At 57.1% G+C, this 18904-nt stretch overlaps 2 protein-coding genes across 3 annotated transcripts in view; one reads left to right on the top strand and one right to left on the bottom strand.

Moving 5' to 3' along the window:
• CACNA2D4 (calcium voltage-gated channel auxiliary subunit alpha2delta 4) overlaps nt 1-18904 on the bottom strand; it is a 105431-nt gene that overhangs the window by 20702 nt on the left and 65825 nt on the right. The gene's annotated exons all lie outside the window — the stretch shown is intronic.
• Nucleotides 1830-18176, top strand: LRTM2 (leucine rich repeats and transmembrane domains 2). Of its 2 annotated transcripts, none has more exons than XM_070270774.1 (7): nt 1830-2244; nt 7181-7270; nt 8966-9163; nt 9671-9811; nt 12332-12922; nt 15680-16157; nt 17100-18176. In XM_070270774.1, the coding sequence occupies exons 4-6, from the start codon at nt 9745-9747 to the stop codon at nt 16132-16134; spliced, it is 1113 nt and encodes a 370-aa protein (XP_070126875.1). In that variant the 5' UTR covers nt 1830-2244; nt 7181-7270; nt 8966-9163; nt 9671-9744; the 3' UTR covers nt 16135-16157; nt 17100-18176. The 2 variants fall into 2 exon arrangements, with proteins under 2 accessions (XP_070126875.1, XP_070126876.1); XM_070270775.1 differs by having other exon boundaries at nt 1858-2244; nt 7181-7323.

Genomic DNA, 18904 nt, shown 5'->3' with positions numbered 1-18904 from the left:
AGCTCTCATCTGTACGTTGTCCTTCCTCCTTCTCCACCTTGACACGCAGCCTGGACACCGTGTGTTTAACTGGACGCAGAGCTGCCAGGCTAGGAGGGCCGTCTTTCATTACAAAGGCCAGGGGACTGGTGGGTCACGGAGCGCCAGTGACGGAAGGGGCCCTGATCTCCATCATTCCACCTCCTCGTCTACAGGACAGCAACCCAAGGCCGGGGCCGTTGAGTTAATTAACTAGCTGGCAGCTAGTTAATGAGCAACGGAGTCCAGAATCTGGGTGCCCTGACGCCTAGGCTTGGGCTCTTTCTGCCCTTCCCGTCCTCACTCAGCTGACAAGCAGGCACTGGGGTGTGGGGAGGCAGGGCCCTCTTCCAGGACAGCTTGCCGTATAGGAAAGGAGGAGAACCATACCACCAAGAGCTGCCATACACGTTCTGTGATAAGAACCACAAGGGTGGCCCCCAAAAGGGCCATAGATCAGAAAAGGAGACGGTCAAGTCCATGGCCTAGCCAGGGAAACTGCATAAAGGAGGGGACTTTCTGGTTGAGTTTTAAGCAGGGGGACACTACCCATGGGTGAGGAGAGTGCTCCGGACTCAGGGAAGGGCCTGCTTTCCTGGAGCTGGGGAAGCAGAAGTGTGTTCAGGGGCAGCTGAGCACTGAGCTTGAAGGGTAGGATGCAAGTGGCATCTGTGTAGGGTGAGAGGCAGGGAGTTCCCGGGAGGTAAGATGCTCTCTCCTCCTGGGACAGCAGACCAAGCCCTCCGCTGCTGTGCCGCTGCTGTGTCGCAGACAGAAAGGAGGGTGTAGGAGCATCCTGCCAGGGAAGTCCTGAGTCAAGGGGGTTTCTCAGTCCACACCCCGGGTCCTGACGATGAATCCCCTGAGGTAAGCAGACGAAATGGAAGAGGGACACTGGGGTACCCGTGACATACTGCCAACACGCCACGCCTTCTGTTTGTCAGGCAGGTTTTAAGAGACGCAAGGAAGGGTCATTTAGGGGTCAGTGCTCCAGGCTGGGGCTCCTCCTCTGCCTCAGTCCTGGCTTCCTTGTCTTCGGATCAGATACTTGCCAACTCTTGGAATATCAATTTCTCCAGCTACTTCGTCCTGACTCGTTAGTAAAGAGGCCTCTGAGCTCTTGAATACCAGTCTCTTCCCTTTGCATTCCGCCCCCCCCCCCCATATAGATAAGAGCAAGGAGCTCCAGAAGCCGAGCCTGGTGAGGTGGGGGTTCCTCCAGGGCTCCCCCCAGGGCACTACAGACAACCCGTCAACCAGCTCCAGCAGGTCCCCAGGTGCCCAGCCTGCGCAGCCTGGCATTTCGCTCCCCTAAATAGCCCTGGTCTGGGGTCACTGAGCCTCAGTGACCTCTGCGTGACCATGTGACAGTAGCTGTGTGTGGCCCAGGGCCCCTTTCTGGAGGACCGCCAGGCAGATGGGCCCCCTCTACACCCTTCCAATTACCCTCTTGGGAATAAATCCCTCTGACAAAGGGCAGGCTCAGTTTTCCCTCCTCCACAGGCAGGACAGGAGATGCTGCCCCATGTATCTCTGAAAGGAGACAGACCCAGCTTCCCAGGGGCCCTCTCTGCCCTCTGGGTCCTGCCCCTCTTTTCCCAAAGGGAAGGGGACACGCGGGAGAGAGACAGAGGAGGGGCCACAGCGGGGCAGGGGGAGCTGGGGGAGCTGGGGAAGGAAGACGGAGGTGCGTGTAACACGGCTTCCCTCCCTGGAGTTGGAGGCGATTAAGCCACAGGCGCCTTTTTCCACCGGAATGTGAGCATTTCAAGGGTGACGCTGCCCTCCAGGCCGGCCGCGAGCGCGCTGGTGTGTGTGCCTGTGTGCGCGCCTCCGCCTGCGTGCGCTACTGTCGCTGTCATCACAGATGTACCCCCAGCTGTCGCTCCATTGCTCCGTCTCTTTGCTCGCGCACACGCGCGCTCTCTCCTCCTTTCCCCTTTATCCCCTCTCCTATCTGTCTCCCTCTGTCCCTCCCTCTTTCCTTCTCAGTTTGTTATTGACCCAGCAGCCCCGTCCCCTGGCAGCGCGGCAGCGGCAGGCATTCCATCTCCCCCGTGCTGTGTGCTGCATGCCAGCTCCCTGCTCCCAGTGGACCGGGGGTCTCAGTGCCCACTGCACTCTGCTTGGCAGTGCTGTCTGGATTGCTCCAGGAATCCCAGGAGGGGCTCACTGGACGGTTCAGAGCTACTTGATTTAAGGAGCTTGCGGTCAGGGCGAAGAAAGGTGAGTGCTGTGCACTGGAGGGAAGGAATGAAGGGCTAGTGAGGGTGCGGGGGGCTGGGCATGGGGACCGGGGGCTCATCTTTGCTGGATCTCTTTGCCCTGCACAGAGAGCTGCTGTTGTCGCCTGCGTGGGGGCAACTGCTGGGGCTGGGGAGGCGCTCAGGACTGGACATCTGAGCAGCCCAAAGACACAGGACACAGGAAACTCTGACCTGACAGTGTTGGGGACATGAACTGGGATTCTGCTGGGGAGGGGGTAGCTAGGGAAGGAAGCGGAGAGGAGAACAGTGCCAGTGCCAGATGACAGGCCTGGGTGGCATAGAAACCAGTCCCTGCAGCATGGGGAGAGCCAGCCAAAAGCCCTGTGCCGTCTGCATGCCCGGCTCAGCACAGACAGCCTGAGGAACTTGGGTGCTGCGGGAAAGCGGGTGCTGGTGACAGGGCTGGTACAGAGGATGGCTTGGGATGGAGGTGGCAGGCTGCAGGACTGTGCTGTCTGAGGCATGGGAGTAGACCTTGGGGTCCCAGCTTCTTTACAGGATGCCCTCAGCGTGGGGTTGCTGGTCTTCAGGTGGCTGTCCTTGGACAAGGGTGCAGAGGAGCCTTCCCAGCTGGACATGGGTCCATGCAGCCTGGGGCGAAGCTCCCTAGTGGGGGCGTGGCTGGGAGCGGCCCAGAGAGAAGAGCCTTGCAGCTCTTCCTTGGCAAGCCTGAGGCCTGCTCCCAGCCCACTTGGGCTAGGGGTGGGGAGTGGGGGAACCAGGCTTGTGAGAACTCGCTCAGGGGGTCCCCCAGCTACACACTGGTCCTCTATCTATAAATGAGTCAGGAAGCCTTGGTAGGGGTTGTGGACTCAGGTTAAGGGGAGCAGGTGGGATGCAGCCAGGTCATGCCTACCTGGCTTCCTGACCTAGTGGGGCATGGACACCCCAAGCTGGAGCAGGACAGTTGCTCTTAGCAGCCCCGAGGCCCATTCTGACAATGCTGGAGAGAGGGCAGTGTGACCAGGAGCCCGACCTCCCAGCTCAGTTCCATTCGGCTGCTCTGTCTTCTCCCTAAGCTGAGCTGTCCTTGTTTCCAGGGGTGGTTGGTGGTGAGGCTGGCACCTGGCTGTCAGGATGTGTTGGGCATCGCCTTGGTGTAACTCAGATTGACACCCGGCAGCTTAGATAACTACATCAGCTGGGGGAGGGGAGGGGAGCTGAGCACGTGGAGATGGGCGGGGGAAGTCCAGCCTGGAGGGAAACCCACAGCAGCTTCCCACCCCACCTTCCCACTGGCACAGGCTCTGGCACTGCCAAAAAAGGGAGACCAGGAAAGCCAGCCCGGGGGTGGCAGGAGGAGGAGGGAGATTTCTTAAGCTACCGCTCTGGTTTCTTCAGGGTTTGGCTGGAAGCCGTGTCTGGGGCCCAGGATGAGCAAACCCTGTCTCCATTTCCCAGGCACCGAAGCTGAGGGGCCATGTCAGGGTCGCTTTGGGTGGAGTGGGCAGCTCAGGGAGGCAGCAGGGGTGGGGTTTTATGTAAGGGTTGGGTGTCTGAGCAGCTCCGGGGCCAGGAGGGGAGGAAGGAGTTCTGGCAGAGGCAGTTCCCCTCCTCCTTTGCCCAGAACAGGCCTCCTCGCCCCCACCTGCCTGGGCCGCCGCCCTGAGCTCAGATCCTCGGCCTCAGTGAGCAGGCTTAGGTCGTTCACATCGGAGGGAGAGCGGCTCCTGGGAGGAGTGACGCAGGGGGCTTCTCTGTGCCACTTCCCGGAGGGTCTCTTTGGGATTGGGAATATTTGACAAGGAAATGGGAGTGCAGGAGGCTGGGGGTGAGAATGGGGCATGTGTTTAAAAAAGAAGCAGGAGTGTTTGTCTGTTCCAAGTACAAATATAGAGGTTTGGAAAGCCGGCTTCCGTGCTGCCTGGGCAGTGTGTGTCATGGGGGGACGGGCAGGGAAGAGATGGAGAATGTTTCCTGGAAGGCCTGGATGGCCAGGCCGGTGGCAGCAGGGGGAGAGCCCAGCCTAGACAGCTATGCCAGTCCCCCACAGTCCCCACCACATGGAGCTCGGCTGGGATGCCCCCTGTCCAGGTCCCTCTCCCCACTCCTGGGGGGTAGGACACTGTCCTTGCAGCCCCAAGAAGTGGCCCCAATCCTGGCCCTGCCTCTCTGCAGCCTGTGGCCTTTGCCTCTCTGCAGAGTGGAGAGGGTGCGGGGGAGCCTGGGGAGGCCCTTTTTGCTTCGAAGTCCTGTGAGTCTCTGATGCTGAGGGGTGCAGAGGCCTGGTCTTGAGTCAGGGACACTGGACTAAAGGGAGATACCAGGGCAGGGTGTGCACGGCAGGGCCAGCATGGTGTCCCAGGGGTCAGGCACCCCCAGGTCAAGGCACAATGGGCTTCAACTGGCTGTGAGGCTTGGACACATGAGTTGGGGCATGGACATGACAGAGAAGTGTCAGAGGAAGGGCGCGGAATCAGGCCCGTGGTGGGTCTGTTGGAGGTTTCTAGCTGGAAACCGAGCGATCCAGCTTGGAGGGTGAGCCTCCATTTGTAGGAGGAACGGAAGGGGCAGAAGGGCTCCAGGCCACCCTGACCTGAGGGCTTGCAGGGAATGAGAGCCTGGCAGACTGCTCCTCGCCCTGGGGCTGAGGGAGGCTCTCCCCCAGGGGAGCAGCTCCCATCCCCTGGGTCTCTGTCGTGCCCACTCAGCTCAGCAGGAGCACACGGAGCCTTCTGCTCCTACCGCTGCCTCCTGTTCCATCACTACCTCCCACCCCCGGCTTCCCCGGAGCTCGCATCCCACCCTCCTCACCTTAGCACCCAGCTGCCACCAGAAGGGTTTCTAGAAAGCCCTTTTCACTCCCCTGATAAGATCTTGGCCTCCTGGGACCTTCTCGCACTGCATCTGTGATATTACTGGAAAGAGGGGTGCTTGGGAGGGGAGACCTGGCTTGTTTCTTCATCAGTAGGAGGGGGATAAGGACACCTGTCTTCTCAGATCCAGCGAGATAATGGCTGAGGAAATGCTGCATTAACTGTGAAGGGATGTGCAAAGGAAAGGTTGCATCTCTCTTTTTGACAGACCTAGAAGCCTACAAAGGCAGCTGAGTTAGTAGCTTAGTCTCCAGACCACTTGGGTCCAAAGCTGCATTCTTCCATGGCCTGACCTGAGGCAAGTTACTTAATTTCCTGTGCCTCAGTTTCCTCCATCTGCAAAATGGTGTTAATAATAATACTAACCTCAGAGAGAGGTTATGAAGACTGAGAACATGGCACAGGTGTTTGTGGCTGTGATAACTGTTTCTCTGCTTAGAGCCTCCTGAAGGTGGTGCTGCTGTCAGTGTCCTCACCCTCTGCCCAGGTCCTGCCATCCCAGGTGGTGCCTGCCTCCAGAGACTGACCAGCAGGGCCTCCTGCAGGTCCAGGGTCTGCGGGAGAGAAGTGATCTTGCCCAGTGCTTCTCAGATGTGAATGTGTTATATGAATTGCCTGGGGATCTTGTTAAAATGCAGATTCTGATTCAGTTCGCCTGGGCTGGGGCCCAGAGATTCCGCGTTTCTGAGAAGTTCCCAGATGAGGCCTGTGTTGCTGGTCCGTGGACCATAATTTGAGTAGCAAAGAGCTAGGGCACGGAACCCTCTGTTTCTGGTTGTTGGGGGGGCTCCTCACCTGACTGCTGTTAGCCCCTCAGCCCCATCCTCCAATCCTGATTCTCTCAGCAGCCAGTGAAGGAGGCCCAGGGACCCTGTTGGGGCCGACCCCTTCTCTCCCTGTCCCTGTCCCTCGGCCTGGGACAAAAAGCCCCATGAAGACTGGGAGCAGGGCCAGCATCCAGAGCCATGAGGCTGTGGGACTTGGAGACAGGAGACCTTTCTGTCAGGAGCCCCCCAACACTTTTTTGTCCCCTATTCTCGACCCTGGGTGGGGACATCCCTCCCAGACAGTGTTAATTTATTCCAACAGCCAGCCAGTGCCTGCTGCTGCAGTTGCTCTCCCAGCTTCCTAATGTAGGTCACCCCCTCTCCTAATGAAGCTGGATGCTTCTGGGGGCATGAAGGGGGCCTCTGGTTGGAGGTAGGCTGGTGGGCAGAGGGCCAAGGAGCTAGGGTGTGCTGGGCTCGAACCCTACATCCCCATAAGGGTGCCCAAGGAGGCAGGGTCAGGTCCCCAGGGAGCACAGGCTACATTCCCATGGGTGTGCAGGGCGTTGTCATTGTATGCCTCCAGAGATACCAGGGCCAATAATGTCCTGCCACCAAGGCAAGATGATGCCTTTGGGTTTGCATCATGGCGACTTGCCTGATCTGTTTTGTTCAAGTGACATGGTTCAAGGCTGGGAGGGGGCATCAGGACCCACACTCAAGGCCATTTTCCCCACTGACTGGTGCTTGTGATCAACCCCTGGGATCACTACATAGGGGTGACACTGAGGCTGGGGAAGGTTGGTGGGGTGGAAAAGAGGAGACTACTTGAAAGAGAGGAGGAGGCTCGGGTGGAAATAGGGCCTGGGCTTGGGGGCAAGGGATTCTCTGCCACCTGCCTCCCGATAGGAAGCTAGAAAGAAGAGGAGCGGAAGCCAGGATTCGGCCTCCAGGCCCAGGACGAGTCTGAGTATAGAAAATGTCATGGGTTAGGGACTGCTCTGTAGGGTTTTCTCCAGACCTTCCTTCTAGGCTGGAGTGTCCCCATGCATCTGTCTGCTGGGGTCATTGGGACCTGCCGGGCATCTCACTCTGCTGCCTGAGTGTTGGCATCTGAGGAGGAGTGCTGGAGGGCTGTCGGCAGGGCGTGCGTGTGCGCACATATGTGTGCGTGTGTGTGTAAGCACGTGCCTAGCTGCATGCTCTCTGTCGGGGTGTGTTTGCACCACGTGCTGTTTTGGGAGCTCCAAGCACGTGTCTGGGAGCCTGTTTGTGCACCTTGCTCTGTGCACACATAAATGTCTCCCCACAGGTGCCATTGCTGGGTGACAGTCACCAGGGAGTGGATGAGCAGCTGGCTCAGAAGACTGCAACCCCTTCCCTGACCTTCCGTGCGACCTTGGCAAGTTGGTCTTTGTCTCTGTGCCTTGGGTAGCTGCTGACCTGCCTAAATCTGTGTGAGTGCTGTGAGTTCTGACGTGAGGGCTCCTGCTGGAGTAAGAGACTGCTCTGAGAGTCCAGGCCGAAGGGATACAGGGAGGGTGAACACTGTCCTCTGTGGTGGAGGTCTGTGACGGCTGCGTGTGTGCGCATGCCCCACAATGAGCATCACGTGAAGGTGCCCAGGCCTGGCTCGGGCTCAGGAATGCTGCCGTGTGCTCAGGAACAGAGAAAAGACCCATGTGTGAGGTCAGCGGGACCAGGAGAGAGATGTTACATAGGCCTGCTGTAAGCTGCCGGCACTCCCACGGAGGAAGGAACTGAGGTTTCCTCCTGTCTTTCAAGGCTGCCGTCCAGCCTGGGCAGTCACCGGCATTAGCTTCTAAGGCGGTGTGTACTAAATACAGCAAATGTCAACTCTCTCCCCTTAACTAGATTGATCCTCAGAAATTCCACCCTCTAAGTACTATGGTTCTCACTTTTATAGATAAGAAAACTGAGGCCCAGAGAGTTTACGTGGTTTGTTTAAGGTTGCACAGCTAGGGAGTGGTAAGACAGCATTTTGAACCCAGAGTCCTTCCTGACAGACTGGGCATCTGAGGCAGGAGCCTGCTGGGGCCTGGCCCTGGGTCACAGCTGGAGAGTGACCCTGACTGCTCTGAGGGTCTCCTCCACGCCTTGGCCCAGGGCCTCAGGCACCACCCAGAAGGCAGTGTGGGGACCAGGCTGCTCCCCATACCCCAAGTCTGTGCCCCCTTCTGTGGCTCTTTCTGCCAGTTCCTACGAGGCCTTCACAACCTGGAGCCATGCGGAGGAGGAGCAGGGAGAGGAAAGAGAAAGCCAAGAGCAACAGACAGCGCCCTCCCTCCTGAGCCGGCTGCCCTTGCCGGGAGCACAGTGGAAGGTCCCTGGGGGCTGCTGTGTTCTAACTGGGCTCTGTGCCCCTGCTGTAACCAAGGTTGGGGGAGAGGGAGGCAACGAGAGACACCAAGAGCTGCAGCAGGACCCCAAATGCCTGAGGGAGCCCCACTTCACAGAGACTGAGATTTCAGCGTTGAACACACTAGCTTTCCAGCAGCTCCTTCCCCCTCCTCAGCTGTCTGCTCAGCTCTGCCACCGGCTCTTCAGGCTCCCAGACTTAAACAGGCCTGGGGTGGTCGGGGGTGCTGGGGGGAGAGGGCAACCAAGAATCACCCAGGGACGAATGTGGCAACCAAGGAAGGTCGGACTCTGGGAGCCAGCCTGGAGCAGGGGGCTGATGGCTACCGTGCCCTCTGGGAGCTGGAGGGGCTGCGCCATCGTCAGTTTCCCCCAACCCCCCATCCCATTCCCTGCCTTTCCTGTGCCAGCTGCAGTGGAAGCCATGACACTCCCCTTTCCTACCCCTCCGGTGGGGTAGGGCTGCGACAGGAGAGGCTGCGGCCTCTGTCTAAGGGCCCTTGGCCATATCTAGAAGGAAGTGGAACCAGAGGACGGCCCGCGTCCACTTACGAGTCATTGGGTGGGGCAGGGCAGGTCCTCAAGACCCTAGAAAGGACGAGGCCCCCCTTCTGAGCCCGCTAGAAGAGCAAGCTGCTCTCTGCACCCCCGGCCTGCTTGCAGCCTTCCTGCTCCGCACTCACCCTCTCCTCTGTGTCCCTGTCTCCTGCGTGGGCAGCTGCTGCAGCATGAACCCCTTGAGCTGATGAGTCTTATAAACCGGAGGGCCGAAGTCGGAGCCTTGCAACTCACCTCTCAGGAGAAGGTGGAGGGGAAGCAGGGAGCCACCCAGCAGCGAGAGCGGGGCCTGGGCCTCGCACCCCACTGGCCAGCGGACTCTGCGGAGGGCCTGGTCTCTGCCGCCTCGGGGGCCATGGTAAGAGCAGCAGTGGGACTGGGGAACAGTGTTGCTGTGGCCTCAGTGCTGATAGGAGACGCATCGTCAATTTCCCCTCCTGTGACGTGGGGGAAGCCCAGACACAGAGGAGCCATATCGCTCCAAAAACGTCTTAGAGATCAACACAACAGGGAGGCAACAAGAGGAGGTGGGGGAGGGGGTGGAGCGGGGTGGAGAGGGGCACTGGAGAGGCCATGGCAGCAATTCCTGCATCCACAGCCCAGAGCTCAGCACTGTGCCCCAAGCCAGGGGCTCCTCCACACCACCCCAGGCCCCTCAGGAAGTTGAGGGTTTCCTGGCTTCTCTGCCGCCTCATTCCTCTTCTCCCCCCACACCCAGGGAATCATAGCTGAGAACAGAAGAGGAAATGCTGAGGAGTGTAAAGAGACACCAGGGCCCTCTCCCTAACCCCTGGGCTGGAACAGGGCCTCGAACGCCTGCTTCCGCTCAGCGCGCATGCTGTCTCTCTCCCTCGCTCTCTCTCAGGACTGACAGGTAGCACATACCAAGGGGCTCCTCTCTCCCGAGAGGTGCAGGCCGTGAGAGCCGTGGCATTCACCATGCTGGCCCCGGGCAGTGGCCCCGAGCAGAGGACCAGGCTGGCCGTGCAGTGGAGGCACATCTCCTGTGAGTACAGCGGATGGGGGTCAGGGCGGTGGGCAGGGCACAGCGTGAGCGACGCCTCCGGGTCTGTAGGAAGGCCTAAGACAGAGCTGCCCAGGATGCCTAAGGCCTGGTTTTGGGAAACCAGGGCTTACCCGCTATAGTCCTGCCCACGGGACTGGCACCTGTGGCAGCTGCTGAGAGCTTTAGTGGTTAGATCGGGAGCGGGAGGCCATGGCAGGTGGTTGTGTCTCCCTAGGTAGGGCTGTTCTTGTCCCTAGGAGGTTTGCCCCCACCCCCAGCAGTCCCAGCTCCTGCAAGCCCTGTTGCTCAAAATCCCCTCTTGTCTCGCCTCGACCTTCGGCAAGGTGAACCTGAGACCTCCTTATGCACAGTCTTCCCAAATCTGAAATGGAGGGAACTGGTGTGCCCTTGGGATGCGGTGCTGGAAGAGACCTTAGGGATTCGGTCCAACTCCTTCTTCTGCATATGGGGAAACTGAGCCCTCTGTTTCCTGTAAGGAAACCTATAAGTTGCTAGGGTGAAAGAAGCCCTGAGAATTTTCTTTATATGAGATAAAGGGATGAGGTCAGTAAGGACTGGTTTGCCCAAGGCTACATGGTAAGAGTAAGAAATGGTCCAGAGGGACATGATTCTGCCTGACTTCTCCCTGCCACAGTCAGCTCTGTGAAACAGCTGCCCCACAACATAAGCAGCCTGAATTATTCACCACATGAGAGTGGCTGATCCCAGAGCAACTCAGATCCCCTTTCAACCTCATTCTAGAATCACTCAACACCTTGCAATACAGGATGATGTTTTCTTGTCACTAGAGCTTTGATGCCACCCTGAATTTCTCAGGGGTGGGGGCATTGGCTTCCAGCTATGTTGTCACTTTTGCAGGAAGCTGGATGGGTTGAATTTTCTTCCAGGCAAAGTGGAGTCTGAAGAATGTTGATTTTTAAGTGGCGTGGCGGAGGTAGTGGGGCAGGCTGACCTGGCAACAGACGGGCTCAGAGGGTGAGAGAGTGAGGGATAGCAGCGGCCACCCCACGTGGCCAGGAATGGCCTCCAATTGGCTTCCATGGCCATGCCTGTGCTCATTTCCTCTTGAGAACAAAGAGGCCCAGGTGTCAGCCTTGCAGTGTGTCTCAGCTGTCATCGATCCTCCAGACAGAGGAGGGGTACAGTGCCATCCTGTCCCTTCAGGCTCTGCCCTTTGGGACACCAGACAACCAGACACCTATCAGACGGAGACTCAAGACTATCCCATCCGGGCACCAGGTGGGAGTGGCTGCTGCCACTCCGGGTGGGGCCAATGGGGCCATGAGCTGGGTCTGAACTTCCCCAATACTCCTCCAGCTGGGTCTTTCCTCTGGGCTTGGGGGCGTTGAACTATTTTGAGCTCATCCCTTTTCCCTTTCACAGTGAGCAGGCTTCTCTGATACTCAGCAGGACAGTAAAGGGGGGTTTTGAGGTCACTCTGAGAAAGGGCCCCTGGACAATGAAATGAGCTGCTCTGTCATGATTGTTCTGAGGGCTGCTACCCCCAGCCCCTCCACAGGCTGGGCCCTGTGCTTGCTACTTAGAGGGGTCCTGGGCAGAGGGTCCTGGAAAGGAATGCTGTTAACGGATCCATCCTGCAGCCACGCCTAGCAACAGGAGCCCTGGCTAAGGGCATGGATGGCTTTAGAATTAGAACAAATATGGAACTTGTCTTGGGCCCCGTGATTTGCAGTGGCTTGTGCCCAGGTATTCTCCAACATGGAAGTGGAATTGTGCATCTTATCCTCATCATTTCCACAGTGGTCTCTGGAGGGGGACCCCAGGGGGGCCTGGGCTCCCAGTCCTCACACTAAGTTACTGGCCCCATCTTGGAGATCTGACGTGAGGTTCATACAGCTCTGACAGTGCTCAGGAGGTCACAGGAGGCAGGGGTAGGCATGCCTCTCTGTGCTCTCCCCCCGTCATGCATGGCACATCTCAGCCTGACGCAGCTCCAGGCCGAGGGTCGGGGTGAGAGGGGAAGGAAGCAGCAGCATGGCCATTTTCTTTTGGAAAGAGACTTTCTCCTGGCAGTGACACTGGGAGAGGAACACGGGAGCAGGTTTCTCTGACATCCTTACATCCTTTATTTTGTTAACACCTCTGGTGTCAGTGGGGCCCAAGCTCCCATAGGAGATGAACTGTGGGAGGCCCCATGAGCTGAGGCATCTTTGTGGACCAGCACTGCTTGTCCTCTGGACTCAGGCCTGCCATTCTGTAGGATCATACTCCACTAAAGTGATTTCTTTGTCAGAGGTGCTGAGAGGCAAGGAGCCCTGCTGACCGTGTGTGATGTCAATATAGAAGCGTTTCAAGTTAATTGTCTTCTTATGTGGTCAGTAAATGTTTGTGCATTGATTGTGGCTTGAGCCAAAGGAGATAAAGCCAAGAGGCCATTATGACATGAACTAGAAAGGGGGGGATAGAAGCGGGAGGTGGTTACCCTCAGCCTGTTGCTTTCTTTCCACCTGTCTGCCCTCCTACCCCCCGTCCCTCCAGGGATCACCTGCTGGGTCACCCTGTATGCTGTGGAGGCCCTCCCTGCCTGCCCTTTCTCCTGTAAATGTGACAGCCGCAGCCTGGAGGTAGATTGTAGTGGGCTAGGCCTCACCATGGTGCCCCCGGACTTGCCTGCTGCCACCCGAACCCTCTTGCTCTTGAACAACAAGCTGAGTGTCCTGCCAAGCTGGGCGTTCGCTAATCTATCCAGCCTGCAGCGGCTGGACCTATCCAACAACTTCCTGGACCAGCTGCCCAGCTCCATTTTCGGGGACCTGACAAATCTGACGGAGCTGCAGCTGCGCAATAACAGCATCAGGACCCTGGACAGGGACCTGCTGCAGCACTGCCCCCGGCTCCGCCACCTGGACCTGTCCATCAACGGCCTGGCCCAGCTGCCCCCTGGCCTCTTCGATGGGCTCCCGGCGCTGCGCTCCTTATCACTTCGCTCCAACCGCCTGCAGAACCTGGACCGGCTGACATTTGAACCCCTAGTGAGCCTGCAGCTGCTGCAGGTTGGGGACAACCCCTGGGAGTGTGACTGTAGCCTGCGTGATTTCAAGCACTGGATGGAGTGGTTCTCCTACCGAGGTGAGCACAGCCAGCCCTGCTTGGGTGTGAGGAATTGGGAGGACCATCTGGGACCAACACATTTCCTAGAGGCTGCGCTCTGACTCCGGGCTGAGGTCGGGGGGAGAAGGCGGGCCCTACCTCTCCACCAGCTGGGCTGGAAGAATCCTGGCCTCGCCTCCAAACGATGGGGGTGGGGGGTGGGTAGGGGCGGCTCTCCCTCCTCCCCACTGCTCTCCTTTCGCCTCTTTGCGCCCTCCCTGCTCTCCGCCTCCTTTCTCGGCAGTTCTTCTCTCATACTGACTCACAGTAACTTCATCTCGCTTTTGTAGGTTTCATGAGGGAACTTAGAGACACAGTATCATTTTTCTTTCCTTCCCACCAGGTATGCCTCTGGGCTGCCCTGGCACGGTAGAAGGAAGAAGAAACCCGCCCTTGCTCTTCGGAATCATACAGCGATCTTTTAAATATCCGCTGTTTCAGGAGGGTAGAACAGAGTTTAAATCTATAGATAAAACAAAATTTTCATTTTGATGATGATCTCAATTCCCTCTTCCCAGAAGTTTTGTTATCAAAGCTTTTCATAAGCAGTCAAATAGCTTTGGTTTTACTCTCCGTCCCTTTCCCCTTTCATTAACCTGGGGGAAGTTCTACAATGACCTATGACGGGATTAAATGAAATGGAAAAGGAGGGCAACGAAGTAAGCATAGTGGTTAAAAGTGCCAGATGTGGGTTTGACTTGTGGCTCTTCCAGTTACTAGCTGTGTGATCTTGAGAAAGTTGATTAGCCTCTCTGTGGCAGTGCCCTCATCTGTAAAATAGGGAGAACACTAATATCTACCTCATAGAATCATTATGAAGATTAAATAGATCATACATGTAGAGTGTCTTGAGAAGTACTCAGCGTAAAGTAAGTCCTCAAACTTCTTCATTTATTTGTTCCTTTGCTAGTGGTAGTCATAATATTAAATGGACGTAATAAGACACAATTTGGTAGACACTCAGTGACTATTTGCTGAATGAATGACTCAGTGGGAACAGAATGCTAATGCTTTTCATCAGTCTTGCTCCTTTTGTTTCATATCCGGCCACAATCTCAATTATCTGGATGACATTCTCATGTGTTAGTTAATTAAAAATATTTTACAAACTATAAAGTGCCACAAAATAGTCACTATGATAATTTCTCCCAGTTTTTGAGTGGGGAAATAATAATACTTGTATAGTCTCCAGTTTACAAATATCTCTTCATGTACGTTATCTATTTTAACGCTTACAGCAGCTAACTGAGATAGTCCTTCTTATTTTACAGCCAAGAAAAGCAAGACTCATACACAATTAAATAAGTTAAATAATCTGCACAAGATGACACAGCCAGGATTCCGCCTCAGGTCTCTGGAGCAGGAAGATGGGGTTGCCCCATCTCAGCACCAGCTCCTGCCTCCACGAAGCGGCCCTGGATGCTCTGACTGGACGTTAGGTCACCTAGGCAGTCAGGGCACAGGGGCCTAGAGGCCAAGCGTCTTCAGACCAGACCAACGTGTTGTCCCTGAGGACTGTCCTTGCCCTTTTACACACTTATCAGGAACTAAATTCTCAGCACAAAAGGGCATAGAATGGAAATGTGTATTTTCAGAACTGTCCAAGAGTAGAGTTGTTTTCAACCTTGCACTCCTTCAAAAAGAAAAAATCCTGGGATGTTTTCATCAGCATCTCAGGAAAAGAGTGATGTCTATTGTATGAGGAGACTTGAGGCAGCTGGGCCAGGAGGGGGAACTGGCAGAGACGGAGCGGCAGGAGCTGAGTGCGCCCAGCAGGGGTCTATTGCCCGCATCTCGATTTCACTGGAAGCGGACACAGGGCCAGTATCCGACTGTGACCCTCTAGGGGACGTCTAGGCAGCCTATTCTCCGTAGCCCCACCCGTGTTCTGCATCTACTTCCCCCACGGTCGAGTCCACCTTCACCATGGCCGTGGTGAGCCTGTGCACCTTGCTGCCCACACCCCTCATCAGCACTGGCCCCCTCTCCTTTGCCCTCACGAGTCTTTAGGATTCCCTCCCAAGATGCCTCTGTACTCAGAGATGCTGTGGTTGGGGTGCCGATGGGGCCACTGGATTGCTCTTAGAGAGGAAAAGAAAAACATTCTCGCCCAACCTCTTTCCTCCCTATTCCCAGGAGGTACTCTTAGACAATCAAAAGGTCCTGCGTGGAGGAGTGGGGGCTGTGCAACAGATGTGAGTTTTGTTCTTTTTGTGAGACAGAAGAACCCCGGAGGCGTGAGAAGCTGTGCTGAGAATGGTGCCCCGGGTTCACAGAGAGGGGGAGCAGGCAGACCAAGGGTCAAGGAGGGGGGCAGAGCCATAGTCTGAGCAGGGCTCTTGGCTCTCTCTCTGCACTGACAGCTCGTTCCCGAGCCTCCACCTATCAGCACTGTCTCCCTCGTGTGGCTCAGTTTGACTCTGGAGAGAGCAGGCTTGACTGAAATGGTTGTGTGCTTCTCTATAAAATGGCAATAATGACAATATCCATCTTATATGGCTTCTGCATGGATTAGATGACGTGAGATATGCGCCTCACCTACCGGGGTACTTGGCTCAATAAATGCTAGTCTCCCTTCTCCCTTCCTCTCCCATCCATGTGATTCCAGGACTGTCTGCATTGCTGATAGAAACTAGACCTTCTGGGCCTTCTGTTTCAGAGACCTGGGGGTGGGGAGAGGGAGTCCAGGTTCTGGATGTGTGGTCAGCCCCTCCTTTTTTTCTGCCCTGGATGCAGGGGGGCGCCTGGACCAGCTTGCCTGCACCCTACCCAAGGAGCTGAGGGGGAAGGACATGCGGGTCGTCCCCATGGAGATGTTCAACTACTGCTCCCAGTTGGAGGATGAGAATAGCTCAGCTGGGCTGGATATCCCTGGGCCACCCTGCACCAAGGCTAGCCCAGAACCTGCTAAGCCCAAGCCAGGGGCCGAGCCCGAGCCCGAGCCCAGCACAGCCTGCCCCCAGAAGCAGAGGTACCGGCCAGTGAGCGTGCGGCGGGCCATCGGCACGGTAATCATCGCAGGGGTCGTCTGCGGCATCGTCTGCATCATGATGGTGGTGGCTGCTGCCTATGGCTGCATCTACGCCTCTCTCATGGCCAAGTACCACCGGGAGCTCAAAAAGCGCCAGCCCCTGATGGGGGACCCAGAGGGAGAGCACGAAGACCAGAAGCAGATCTCTTCTGTGGCGTGAGAGCCCAGCCCCACCTGGCGCAGGTAGGAAGAGTGGGGAGAACACGACAGGGATCGCTTCCATTAGGGCTGGCCTGCCCCCGTCGCAGCCCCCACTTCCACCTTCCTCCCCAGCTCTGCAGCACACAAGCCACACAGTGTGGCTTACTCCATGGACTTCCAAGTCCCTGCAGAAGCCACACTGTGCTGAAGGTTCCCACTGATGCTCGTCTCAGGGCCACCAAATCTTTGGCACACCTGGGGGATCTCCCTAAGCTCCTGGCCATAGGGCAGAAAGGATGTGTGTGCAAGCAGGGGCTTCTGCACTGAGTATTCCCCTGTTGCCTTCCTGCCCTGAGCGTAGTCCAGCTGGGGGACTCTCCCTGCCTCTTGCTCAACCCCACCTCGTCTGCATTTAGAGGGTGGGGAGGGAGTGATATGGCGGCCAGGGTCGATTTTGGTGACTCTCTTCTGAGCCAGAAAGATATTCTTAACCGCCCTTCAGTGTGACAGTTGTGTCCAGCTTTCACCTGCTGGTAGTAATGTGCAATCACACCAGCCAAGGTGTCCGGACCCAGCACTTAGAAACACAGCGCTGTGATTAGCACATACTGCCTGGGCTGACGCCATTCTGTCACCATATCTGCTACCGATCACACTGCTCCTGGAGTCACTAATCCACTCTCACAGACTCACAGCATCACCAGTGCAGTCACATTGATTGAAAATAATCACACCTCCCCCTGACACAGAGTCACATGGAGATAAGGGCATGAGAGCTGAGGAGCAGGGACGTGTGTCCCCTTGGATCACTAGCCCTCAGACCGCAGACCCTTTCGCTGTGTACTGCAATCTTCTCAAGTCAACGGGAAGAAACCCAAACCCACAGCATAAAGGTTCCTTGGAGGTGCTCTGCAGTGGTGCTGCGGGATGCGCCTGCCCGTCACCATGGTAACCCTCTCACTCCTCCCCTGCTGGGTTTTCCAGGGACGCAGCCCGAGGCCTTGAAGCTGCAGCATGTGCGGATGGCAGCCTCCTGAGAACCCAGCCACCTACCACTGGGCGTTTCTTCCATGCTGCCTGAGGACATCGTCACTGCCAAGCCCCGTGGGGACAACCACCAGTTTCACTCCTATAACCTGCAACCCAAGAACCGTTGCTCTGTACCTCTCACCCCTCCATCTTCAGCATTTCCGGGCCTGTGACCCCGGGGCGGGGACTGGGTCATGCTCTGTGGTTGGTGGCATCTTGGGAATGCAGGTGGCCCTCACTGAAGCTCACTGCCTGCCAACATATCCCCAACAGACCCTGGGAACAGGGAAAGGATGCCACATTCTGCTCCGAGCCTTCAGTAATGGGGGGCCCTTTCCCAAGGTTTTGTCTGCTCAGTCTGGCTTCCCAGGTTTTCTAATTGCACCTGGACTAGGGGCCAAACCAGACAGGGCCAGAGGTCCTGTCTGCTCTTTCCCTGTAACCTACACCAAAGGGACGGAGAGACCTGCGTGCAGGGCTGCACAAGGCGGCGGCTGAGCAGAGGGCTGAGCAAGCCTTCGGGGTCCCTAGTCTCCTTCTCTAGGGCTGCCCTCCTCGTGAGTCTGATCTCGGGTGACACGAAGTCTTCCTCCGCTGGACACGGGTTTTCCCGTGGCTTACAGAGGGTCAGGAGGCATCAGGCTGGTTTCTGGCTCTAAGTCAGGGGGCACAGGGGGCTTAGGAAGAGGCCACCGGAACACTGAGGCCAAGAGTCTGAGGGAAGGACAGAGCAGGACAGGGCAGGCCCAGCTCGCCTCGCAGCCCTCGACCCTTCCACCTCACAGAGGAGCACGTGGCTGAGGGCGTGAGGCGGGAGGGGGCACACAGAGCGTGAGGCGGGAGCGGGGCACAGTCTGCCTCTGTCGGCTTGCCGGCTGATACCAGACCCAGGGATTTCTTAAAGGGAATGGGGACGGGGTGGGTGTTGTCAATGGTGGTGTCTTCAGCCTGAGACAGAAGATTTTTAAAGGCAAAATTATATTTCTGGTTTGTTGTTTCAGAAGACCAATAAAGACTGTATTTTCCTATGTACTTCCTAGTTTCCTTGGGCGGGGAGGGGATGTGGGGGCTGGGAGAGTGGCTTCCTGCCACCTCGCCTCCCCAGTCAGCTGCTCGAAGTGCTGCCAGATGTCACCCCAATGCCCAGAGCTCCATAAGACAGACAAAGGACCTCCTTCCCGACGCTTGCCGTGGGGCACCGCCGGGAGAGAAGAGGAGGGCCGAGTTCTGGATTCGCACGGTTCCGCAGCTGCAGCAGGCTCACCCGCCTGCTGGCCTGACAGCACGGATACGCGAGCTTCAGGCTGGTGTCACGGGGAGCAGTGGGGCTCGTGCGGTGAAGAAGGGGAGCTGGAGCCCGTCACTGCTCCAGGCCTTGGGCGCTCGTCCCCCCTGACGGGAAAGAACCCACCCTGGCAGTCACGCACAGACGGGCCCGAGCGGGAGGAAGGCACGCGTTTGCCCAGAGGACCCCACTGTGCAGTGGGAACTGCGGAGGGCTCCCTAAAAGCAGTCTGGGGAACTCCTCTGCTGACCGGCTTTTATCAGCCTTGGTGAGGTTGGTGGGCTTTGCTAACAGGAAGGAGGAGCCCCGGTTAACCTATTACCATCGTGCACTTTCGAGATTGACCTTAGGAACAGGCAGATGACACTCGGCTTATGATCCTTCACAGGGCTCACGAGGTGAGGCATCAGAATTATGAACTGGAGGGCTGAGATGAGGGGACAGGAGAGGGGATGAGTGGCAGAGCAAGGCCTCT

The sequence above is a fragment of the Equus caballus genome, chromosome 6 (genome assembly GCF_041296265.1).
Source record: "Equus caballus isolate H_3958 breed thoroughbred chromosome 6, TB-T2T, whole genome shotgun sequence".
Classification (NCBI taxonomy): Eukaryota; Metazoa; Chordata; class Mammalia; order Perissodactyla; family Equidae; genus Equus; species Equus caballus.
This window is presented reverse-complemented; position numbering and strand designations above follow the sequence as displayed.

Coding starts and splice junctions, on each gene's coding strand:
- LRTM2 (XM_070270774.1), top strand. CDS start 9,745: ATGCTGGCCCCGGGCAGTGGCCCCGAGCAGAGGACCAGGCTGGCCGTG. Junction 9,812..12,331: donor GCAGTGGAGGCACATCTCCT/GTGAGTACAGCG, acceptor CCGTCCCTCCAG/GGATCACCTGCTGGGTCACC. Junction 12,923..15,679: donor GGAGTGGTTCTCCTACCGAG/GTGAGCACAGCC, acceptor CCCTGGATGCAG/GGGGGCGCCTGGACCAGCTT.